Below are 10,864 nucleotides of genomic sequence, written 5' to 3' on the forward strand. Positions count from 1 at the left end.
GGAGAGTGGAGAGATATAGAGAGGGCTCGTAAACTGATTTGGATAAAAAAATTCGCGTCCACTGGACGCTGGTCAGCACGCGTAAGCAAACGAGAGATATCGTAGCCCGAGAACGCGGAGATGGCTCCAAACCAGAGCAAAAGACAAGAAGTAATTTGTTTCGATGAGACCTTTAGTCGCTACCTTTTAGTTTCTTTTAGGGACTAAACCATCAAACATAAGAATTCAATAAAGGACTAAATGTTTTTAGTCTTTAGTCTTTATACATCTACTTTAATAACCTTTAGTCTCTTATAGGCCTTAGATCAAATGGTAGGTGTTTAATTTCAAAACTAAATTTCGATGTAGTGAAACAAACATGTCCTTACCTAACCCTTATGGGCTTTGGAGTTAAATAAGAAGTGAGTTATGGGCTTAAAGCATGTATGTTTGAGAGCTAAGAGGAACGAAAGAGATTCGAGGGACTAAAATCTCCTTAGTCCATTATGATGTCACCCAAACAAGATTAAACAAGAAGCGACAGACGTATATGTCTCCTTAGTCCATTATGATGTCACCCATGTCTCCATGATTCATGATTGGCAGTATATACAGCAGGACCAAGCAATTTACTTTAGGGTACCTGTTGGGGACTTGTTCTCAAGTACTAAGAGTTAAGAACAAGGCAACATAAAAAGTGTTAAGTGTTAAAATCCTTCGTCCTTCGAAGCATTATGTCCCTTCGGGAAATAATGAGTCTCGGACGAAGGTCATGAGAGACATACCTTCGTAAACATAACAAGTAATGACGAAGGACTCACATAAAGCATGAAATATGATATAAGCATCACCATAGAATCATTTCTATTTTATTAACATGGAAAAACAGAAATGATTCCAAATTACAAATGTACCTTCGGTCCTGAGAGAAGGTGTAAAGTACAAGCGTGATGCCAAAAGCAAATGCCAAGTCAGCGTGTCCAGTACGGGAGTACTGTTCATCTATTTATAGACGCGGGACGCAGCCCACGTAAAATTACATCCATGTCCATTACATTTGTTAACGGCTTATGGAAATCTGTCGAGGCCCCCGAAGTCTTTTCATCTTTAAGTCGGTTCCCCCTTCTGCCATCGCGCCGAAGCTTCCCTGCGCACAGCTTCGGCTACACTCGACCTTCGTCTGGTTCAGGCTTCGTCCTGGCCGTGCTCCATATTCATAATTCTGGATCCGAAAATACCTGTTCACATAATCCACTCGGAAAACATTGTCAAATCATGTTTTTGAGGACCTTCGGAGGACGAAGGCCCCCAACAGTAGCCCCTCGCAATATTAATTTGTAAATAATAAATTCAGATTGCGATATGGACGAAGGCCTTGAGCCGAAGGTCCGAAAAAACACCTTCCCTTTGCTAGAATAGCAACATTCAATGACAAGTGGGGTCTTTCAACTTTCAACGCATCAAGCGTATAAATACGGCCATGCCGCAAACTTATTTCGCACGCTTTCCGGCCAACCACTCCTGCTCATTCATTTTTTAGCTCTTGTGCACTGCTAAGTTTTTAGCTTTGAAGCTTCGGCTTTTAAAAACAGTTTTTTAGCGCTTCCGAAGATGTCTGAAGCTGCTAAGAAGGCTGCTGCTGAGATGAAGCTGAGTCTTGATGAAGAGAAGAACCTAGGGTTTCTTATAGCCATGTCGAAGTCCAACACAGAAAAGATTACCAAGGAAATTCTGGAGGGACTGTCTGAAGATACTGGTGACAGTGAAAGTTATGATGTGGACAGCGGTGGCGAAGACTCCGAAGATCGCCCCTGGCGACCAAGCCATTCAGTTTATGGTAAATCAACTATCAAAGAGAAACATCTTGTTAACATGAGAGGAAGGTATTTCCGGGATCTGTCCATTGTGAGGGCGGACGAAGGGGAAAAAACTTGTCCACACCCTGAAGAAAATGAAGTTGTGGTGTACCGAAGCTTTTTGAAAGCTGGACTGCGATTCCCCTTGAGCAGCTTCGTCGTGGAGGTGTTGAAAATCTTCGAAGTCTATCTTCATCAACTTACTCCCGAGGCAATTATAAGGCTAAATATCTTCGTGTGGGCCGCGAGGAGCCAAGGTCTGAAGCCTGACGCAAGAAGCTTCTGTAATGTTTATGAATTATTATATGAAACAAAGCCTTGGGGCAAGGAACAATACCATAACAACTTTGGCTGCTACAGTTTCGTTTCTCGGTCCGGGGCAAGCTGTCCCGTACCAACCTTTCGGAAGAGATGGCCCGGGGATTGGATGACAGAATGGTTTTATGTGAAGAATGACTTATCAGGACGAGAAGACATCAAAGGTATAATTATGCGTCCTATTTGGCAAAGCTTCGGCCTTCGGAGGCCGAAGGTTGAAATGGACGAAGCCGCCGAAGAGTGCCAAAGGGCCTTTGGGGTAGTCTGCTCGTTTATTGGGTCAAGGGACTTGGTCCAAGAACACATTGCATTCAGGGTATGGCCACTTGCGGAGAAGTGGGAAATGCCGAAGGAGACCATTAAAGAGCCCGACGAAGGCGGTCTAGTTAGACTGAAATACACATTCAAATATGCTGATAAATTCGTTGAACCTGATGATGATTGGTTGAAGAGCATTGAAAATTTAAGTGATGAGCTACTCGGGACCTACTCGAAGGCTGAAGATAATGCAATGTCAGCAGCCTTCGGAGGCCGAAAAAAGAAGAGACTGAATCGGGTATTCGATGCCATTGGTTTTGTCTACCCTGACTATCGTTATCCCACTCGAGGGCAGAAAAGAAAGAACACAACCTCTGCAGAAGGGGAAGCTGCAACTGCTCCTAGCGAGCCAGAATCAAAGAGAAAGAGGATAAAAGTCTTCACACACCGGCCACGCTATATTGAACCAGCTTCGGTGCCTGAGTTCACCGGAGAAACTTCTTCGGCCACCGAAGCTGAACAGCTAACCCTGCTGCCAGAAACTGCAGAGATGGCCGAAGCACCATCCACAGAAAAAATGGAAGAAGCGAAAGAGCCGACTAAGGAAAAAACATTAGAAATTTTGAGTCCTGCAGTAAATATTGAAACAGCAAAAAACCAAAAGGGGCCATTAGTGACCCCAAAAAGGAAAAGAATGGTAAATGTACTAGACGTCTTGGAGACAATTAAGTCTTCAAGCACAATTCCAAAAAAGAGTGTTGAAATTGCTGAAGCTTCTACTGAAGCTTCGGCTCAACAAGCTAAAGCTGAAGCTGGGCCTTCAGAGCCCTGCAAGGAGCAACCTTTTGAAGCCGAAGCAATAAAAATTCCAGAACAAGTATCAGTTGAAGAAACTGACACCGCCATCCCCGAAGCACCTGCCAGCATGCGTGATTACATGATACGACATGCTTCGGGGAAGAAGCTATCTGAAGAAGAAACTCATGAAGGCATCCATTATGCAAAGGAACTAAAATATCCGAAGGGGGCAGTAATATTCAATGGAACGAATGAAGATGACTTCTTATACTGCCTGCCTGACAACAAAGAGCTATCTGTCTGCCGAGAAATGGCCAGAAGTATTGGCTTTCCGAAGCTTGAAGCTGGGTTAAGCGCCATGACGAAAGAGGATCTCGCAGACAGCCTCGCGTACAACAGCCTGAAGGTATAGGAATTAAACACTTGAAAAATCCCCTTATTTTTACGCAACTCATTCCTTTTTTCTTATATGAATTCTTTTTCGTATAGGGCCTGATCCTAAGCAACGCACTAAGAGCCCAAAAGAGCGCCGAAGATGAAAGCTATGAAATTGCGTTTAATAATCTACGCTCCGAAGTTATCAGACTGAGAAACGAAGCTTTGGAAAAAGATCAAATTCTGCTTACACTGGTAGATAAAGTGAAAAAAGACGAAGCTGCTTCAAAGGCCCAGGCCGAAGCTCAAAAACGCGAGATTAAAGATCTTCAGAAACATCTGGCTAGAGCTAAAGAGGAGCGCGCGCTTGAGGAAACGAAACGAGAACTTAGTGATTTTATGGTCAACAAATTGGAATCAAAAGTTAAGGAGCTTCGCACATCTCAGGGGAAATGCTATGTCAAATCTGTAGAATGTGTGAATAAAATTAAATCCAGCTTCGCCAGCGTAGGCGCCTTTTCCAGCGAAGAGAATTTCTCTCGAGGCAATCCCGAAGGTCCGCTGGAATGGATTAGCCACGAAGCAGAGGCCTTCGAAGAGATTCTGCACAGTCGTGGCGACATATGTGCTTTTTCGGGTGCCAGAGGAATTGCTTCCGTCTTAGAGAAGAAAGGTTGCGAACATGTAAAATTTTTAGCTCAATCCGAAGCTACCTTGTCTTCCGAAGACATCAAAGACCCCTCGGCCGAAGCGAGCGTAGTTGGAGGCAAATTTTTTACTGATATCTGGAACGACGGCGGCCGAGGAATGGCACGAGAGATCATTGAAAGAAGCGAAAAAGGCATACACGATGCTAGAAGAGTAGCAGACGCTGCCGAAAAGAGTAGGGAGCCCGAAAGACAGTTAGGTACCAACTAGTCGTTCTTGTTGCGTTGTAATTTTCATTTTAAACTTTGCTCGCGACTTGTAAAAGTACTGAAGAAGTGTTCTCTTCGCTCAGAAACTGTTGGACGATCTGCCGTCCCCCACACAAAAGGGGATGAAGAAATTAATCAAATGGCCGAAACTATCATGGACAAGGTTGTTGACCAACTTCTGAATGAAGCCGCCAAAGCAGTATTGAGGGAGGATTAGGTGCTATTTGGAAAAAACATCTAAAGTGTAATCTATGCAACACTTTGTACATTTGAATGTAATATACAAGTCTCTTTTCATTACTGAATTCTTTACGATGCATGAAACTTTAAATACATACCACTTTTGAGCCTTCGGCGAAAAAACACCTTCCCTTCTTTTCATGCGTCGTGAAGAAGATAGCCTTCGTCAAAATTATTCTGATGAATGACATCGATGCCTCGTGAAAACATTTTCCGAAGCTATTTTCCGAAGCTATGCAATTTTGATATTGATCTGATAAAGTTCGCCCATGTTTCGTGAAAATATTCCCCGAAACTGTATTCCGAAGCTATACAATTTCAATGTCACTTTTTCAAAGCATCCCTTCGAAGGTTGAGAGTGTCCCCTTCTCTTGCCAAATGTGATATGATGTATGATGCTTATGCTATGCAAAATGATGTGATGATGTTATGTTATGCATGTGACATTTGTTCCGAAGATACACATAAAATATATTCGTAAGCTCTGCATTCCCTTAGGAACGTCTTTGGAGCTTCTTCGTCTTTTACTTAGACGGCATCAGCGTTGACTTTTCGCTGTAAGCCTCCCTTAGGAGCTTCTTCGTCTTTTACTTAGACGGTATCAGCGTTGACTTTTCGCTGTAGGCTCTGCATTCCTTTAGGAACGACTTCTGAGCAGAAAACTTACGCTGCGCTCCCTTTGGAACGACTTTTTGTGACTTTATAAACTTACTCTGCGTTCCTTAGAACGACTTTTTGTTACTCCGAAGGATTTTTAGTCCGAAGGTCCTTCTTGGTAACGGAAGAAATTTTAGGCTTCGGCAACTTAGGCCTGTGAATCAAATAAATTTTTCTTGTGGAAACAACGAAATTATTACATGGAAACTATCAATGTTTTTTGCTTCACAGAAAATAAAACTGAATAGAAAAGACTGCTATCAAAGGTAGGATATGTCAATAAATGTGCTTCGACTCTGGCACAGTGCTGTTGACTGTGCGAGCTTCGGACTGTTCTCTGAAGTCCCTCTGCTGTGGAGCGTATTGACTCCCTTCTGGCTGTTGACCTTGCTGCAATGGAGGTGGAGGCGGAGGCTGCTGCCAGGAAGCTTGAGGTTGACTTGCCGAAGCTACAGAAGCCGCAGGGTGGTTGTCTATGTATTGTGGGACATAAGGCGGATGAAACGAAGCAGTATGCATAACCTGCTTCGACTGAGCTTGTTGAGATGCAGCTTCGGCTAGTTCCTTTTGCTTCTGGATTGTAACATGGCACGTCCTAGTGGTGTGGCCCTTGCCCTCTCCACAGAATAGGCAAAACAGTCTCCTTGGCTGATCTCCGAATCTTCCGCCGAAGCCCCTGGCGCCTCTGCCTCTTGGAGCTGGTGGCCGAAAGGAAGTTTGTTGTTGCCCCGAAGCCTGTGAGGAGCACTGCGGCCTGTTTTGCTGACTCCCCTTATCATCATTCTGAGTGCTGTGAATGGAACGGACATGCCTCGGGTAGTATCTTCCTCCGAAGCCCCTGGTCATCTCAGAAAATCTGAAGGCCTCCTCCCTTCTTTGGCGAAAGTCATTGTCAGCACGAATGTACTCATCCATCTTTTGGAGCAATTTCTCCAAGGTTTGAGGAGGCTTCCGAGCAAAGTATTGAGCTGCAGGTCCAGGACGAAGCCCCTTGATCATGGCTTCGATAACGATTTCATTGGGCACCGTTGGTGCCTGCGCCCTCAATCGTAAGAACCTTCGGACATACGCCTGAAGGTATTCTTCGTGATCCTGAATACACTGGAAGAGAGCTTGAGCTGTAACCGGCTTCGTTTGAAATCCTTGAAAGCTGGTCAGTAACATATCCTTCAGCTTCTGCCATGAAGTGATTGTTCCTGGCCGAAGGGAGGAATACCAGGTCTGAGCAACATTCCTGACGGCCATGACGAAAGACTTCGCCATGACTGCAGCGTTGCCCCCGTACGAAGACACTGTTGCTTCGTAGCTCATCAAGAATTGCTTCGGGTCGGAGTGGCCGTCAAACATGGGGAGCTGGGGTGGCTTATAGGATGGAGGCCAAGGTGTAGCCTGCAGCTCAGCAGACAGAGGAGAAGCATCATCAAAAACAAAATTTCCCTGATGGAAATTATCATACCAGTCGTCTTCGTTGACGAAGCCCTCCTGATGAAGGTCTTTCTGACGAGGCCTTCTGTTCTGCTCATCGTGAGTGAGATGGCGAACTTCCTCAGAAGCTTCGTCAATTTGCCTTTGCAACTCAGCTAGGCGGGCCACCTTCTCCTTCTTCCTCTGCACCTGTTGATGTAGCATCTCCATCTCTCTGATTTCTTGATCTAGCTCTTCTTCCTCAAGCGTCGGGCTAACAGCTTTTCTCTTCTGGCTTCTGGCCTCCCGAAGAGAGACGGTCTCCTGGTTGTGGTCCAGCGGTTGTAGTGCTGCAGCCCCAGCCGCCGAAGCTTTCTTCGGCGCCATAGCGAAGGTCTATAGCTTCCGAAGGTGTTCACGAAGACTCGAAGTGGAAGTGAGTTCACCGGAGGTGGGCGCCAATGTTGGGGACTTGTTCTCAAGTACTAAGAGTTAAGAACAAGGCAACATAAAAAGTGTTAAGTGTTAAAATCCTTCGTCCTTCGAAGCATTATGTCCCTTCGGGAAATAATGAGTCTCGGACGAAGGTCATGAGAGACATACCTTCGTAAACATAACAAGTAATGACGAAGGACTCACATAAAGCATGAAATATGATATAAGCATCACCATAGAATCATTTCTATTTTATTAACATGGAAAAACAGAAATGATTCCAAATTACAAATGTACCTTCGGTCCTGAGAGAAGGTGTAAAGTACAAGCGTGATGCCAAAAGCAAATGCCAAGTCAGCGTGTCCAGTACGGGAGTACTGTTCATCTATTTATAGACGCGGGACGCAGCCCACGTAAAATTACATCCATGTCCATTACATTTGTTAACGGCTTATGGAAATCTGTCGAGGCCCCCGAAGTCTTTTCATCTTTAAGTCGGTTCCCCCTTCTGCCATCGCGCCGAAGCTTCCCTGTGCACAGCTTCGGCTACACTCGACCTTCGTCTGGTTCAGGCTTCGTCCTGGCCGTGCTCCATATTCATAATTCTGGATCCGAAAATACCTGTTCACATAATCCACTCGGAAAACATTGTCAAATCATGTTTTTGAGGACCTTCGGAGGACGAAGGCCCCCAACAGTACCGGCTGCTGAAATACAACTATGTAACACGACACGACAACTTTCTATGCCTACACCTTCACTATGCACCATTGAATGTTCACAAGTCCTTGTCTCCTTGAACATAGAAGGCTATATCCCTATGAAAAAAATGCCAATCTTAAAGCATCTTCACTTTGACTTCTTTCGAAATCGTTGCCGCTTCTTGCCTCCGGAGTTGTTACTTCCATCCCAAGCACTTCCCCAGAAAAACAATGACATCCAGAACAGAACGGCAAAGAAGATCCTTGCTCTATCCTGCAAACTTGACAGCCTCTCTTGCCAACCTGTCAAAAGAAAAAACAAAATTAATCATAGTGCGCACGCACTTATTAAGCCAGAATCTCGAGTGTCACAATGGGTCTATGATAGGAAACCATATCATAAAACTTCCAAGAAGCTGATCGTCGACACTATACAGAAATACTTCGTTCATGAAACTGAACAAACTGTCTAGATTGACTGTTCCTCAATAGATCTAAGATCCTAAAAAAAATTTGCTGACAAACATCCCAAACAAACTGAAGTAACCTACTTCTACCTAGATTTCTGCCTCAATCACACGTTTCAGAAACAGTATGTAAAACCAGGAAGGAATGACTGAGGTCACCAGTCATGAACCAGGTTTATAAATAACATCAAGCAAGTCAGTATTTTGGGAACTACAGTGTTGATGCTGAAATTTTATCCTATAACAATTAACAAATCAAAACCAAGGAAAATAAGTCCAGCAAGGCCTGCTTTTTTCTATCAGGAAATACAATACTCTTTTTTAATAGATGTCACATGTCCTATTGGCACGACTTGTCATGCTTACCAAACTTTTGATCAAATGATGCACTGCTTTCTCGTAAGAAATTGCTCAAAACTTAAATTGAGGCCAAAATTCCTCATTCAATGTGCCTCCAGTTGTGACAACTTGGTGTTATCTTAACTTGATCTACACATGGAACGATATATAGAATGCATCACATCTTATGAAGAACAAAAATATGAGAAGTACTCCGTATCAACAGATGGTACCAGTGCATCGATTTATCGATCAAGAAACTGTGACCTAGAATGGGACATAAAGAGTAACTGAAGGATCGAGATATGCTGGGCAAGAGATACTATACATATGGCTACAACTTAGCTTCAGTTTGCAATTAAATTTTACAACTTAGCTCACTTCTTTGTATTAGAGAGAAAGAAAAGGTCCCCATACAACACACTCCTCTCAGACGTGGACCAAATATGAGAGGTGGTTATATTAACCTACATGGTCACCTTGAATACAGAAAAAAAGGACTCAGACCACCACATTAAACTCTAGCACTGAGCTCTAGATCTTGTACTTTCTTAGCTCTGGCCATACACCAGAGTCTGCTCATCCTTGAATTCCCTTAGAATGGCGTTAACAGATGGAAAAGCACCCTTAAAGACACAAGCATTCCTATGCTTCTAAATAACCCAAGCTCCCAGGATAATTAAAGAACTCAGTCCCTTCCGGTGATTCCTCTCAGTTCTTATTATTTTGTGCCACCAATTAGCAAAGCTAAGTTCAGTGTGTCTAGAACCGACCCAGCCAATCCAATTGGATGGAGTAATTTGTAACCATATTTCTCTTGCTACGACACATGTTGCTAAAAGGTGTTGGATCGTCTCATCTTCTTGATCACAAAGAGGACATTTATCTGGATGAGACAATCATATCCTAGCAAGTCTGTCTGCTGTCCAATGGATCGCCAACCAAAGGAAAATTTTGCATTTCGCAGGAGCCCAAGACTACCATAACGGGCGCCAAGGCACAAAGGGTCCACTGAAATATGCTCTCAGGGGCGGAGCTAAGCCAGTTTGCCGGTGTTAGCTGACACCGGTGGCTTTTTATAAAATCAATGGAAAATCTTTGATATATACTATTTATCTATAGAGCTCAGTATGTAGTAGAACTGACACCGTTAGTTCCTTCAGCTGGCTTCGCCTCTGTATGCTCTGTATGCCGATTTAGAAGAATAGACCCCATACGCATCCAATCTCCAGGTATGACAATCCTCTTGGTCATTCAAAACAATCTCACTGGGGCAATCCCATAACCACAAGAATTCCATGAATATCCTGTGGCAGAGTTCTCAAGAAGTGCTTCAGCTACTGTCCTCTTTTTGCGGATTGTTGGTGTACACAGGATACAATTCCAGACGCAAGGTTCTCAATAGAACATCCATGAAGCCAACGAGCACTCCAAACTAATTACGCGCACTTTCATGGATGTGTCATAGTCAAAGCAAAGCTAGACATAGCAAACTGGAGGACAGAAACTGCAGAAACGAAGGCAAAACAATACGGAACAGCAAGCTAACCGTGCGGGGATGGAGGAGGGGGCTCTGAGGAGGGCGGCGAGGGCCCGGCGGCGGCTCGACAGCGTATGCCGGGCAAGGGACGACAGCCTGGGCCCAGAGCAATCGAGAAAGGCACAGCGGCGGCGGCCGCCACTGGTGCTGGCCAGAAGCGAAGGCGCGGAACGAAAGGGCGCAGTGGCCGGAGACGCGAGACGGAGGTGGTGGCGGTGGACGCGGGGGCAGCTGGAGGGGAGGTCGGCGTCGCCATCGGGAAGGTTCGTCCGGAGAGTGGGGAAAGACGTGGCTGTCCGGAGGTTAGGCGAGTCGTGTTCGCTGTCCTGTTTAGGTTCTCGCTGTTCACCGCCAGTGAGTGGTGCACCGGCTGACAGGTGGACTGTAATGTATCCGGGCCAGCTACTACTGATATCCCTCATGCCGAGCCCAGGAGAGACTTTTGGCATTATAGAACACGGCAAAGTTGGTTTCGTAGAAACGGAGGCGTAGGCGAAGGTTTCGACGATATGGAAATGCAGAGAATGCACAGCTGCTGAAATAGACACAAAATCGTTATTAGCCGTTGATGGTAACCATT

At 44.8% G+C, this 10,864-nt stretch overlaps 1 protein-coding gene across 2 annotated transcripts; it reads right to left on the reverse strand.

Annotated features, from left to right (window-relative positions):
• Window positions 1–537: 537 nt before the first annotated feature.
• On the reverse strand, window positions 538–10,652 carry LOC100277327 (uncharacterized). 2 transcript variants are annotated; one of them, XR_004858168.1, is made up of 3 exons: window positions 10,294–10,652; window positions 7,939–8,241; window positions 538–622 (listed from the first exon to the last, which is right to left on the reverse strand). XR_004858168.1 is itself a non-coding variant. In NM_001365989.1 (2 exons), the coding sequence occupies exons 1-2, from the start codon at window positions 10,538–10,540 to the stop codon at window positions 8,087–8,089; spliced, it is 402 nt and encodes a 133-aa protein (NP_001352918.1). In that variant the 5' UTR covers window positions 10,541–10,640; the 3' UTR covers window positions 7,940–8,086. The 2 variants fall into 2 exon arrangements, 1 of the variants encoding a protein (NP_001352918.1); NM_001365989.1 differs by lacking the exon at window positions 538–622 and having other exon boundaries at window positions 7,940–8,241; window positions 10,294–10,640.
• Window positions 10,653–10,864: the final 212 nt, after the last annotated feature.

The sequence above is a fragment of the Zea mays genome, chromosome 5, assembly GCF_902167145.1.
Source record: "Zea mays cultivar B73 chromosome 5, Zm-B73-REFERENCE-NAM-5.0, whole genome shotgun sequence".
NCBI classification, from domain to species: domain Eukaryota; kingdom Viridiplantae; phylum Streptophyta; class Magnoliopsida; order Poales; family Poaceae; genus Zea; species Zea mays.

Excerpts from the sequence above, each read along its gene's own strand:
- LOC100277327 (NM_001365989.1), bottom strand. The coding sequence starts at position 10,540 with ATGGCGACGCCGACCTCCCCTCCAGCTGCCCCCGCGTCCACCGCCACC. Across the intron at positions 8,242-10,293 it reads CCCTCCTCCATCCCCGCACG|GTTGGCAAGAGAGGCTGTCA; the intron begins GTTAGCTTGCTG and ends TTCTTTTGACAG.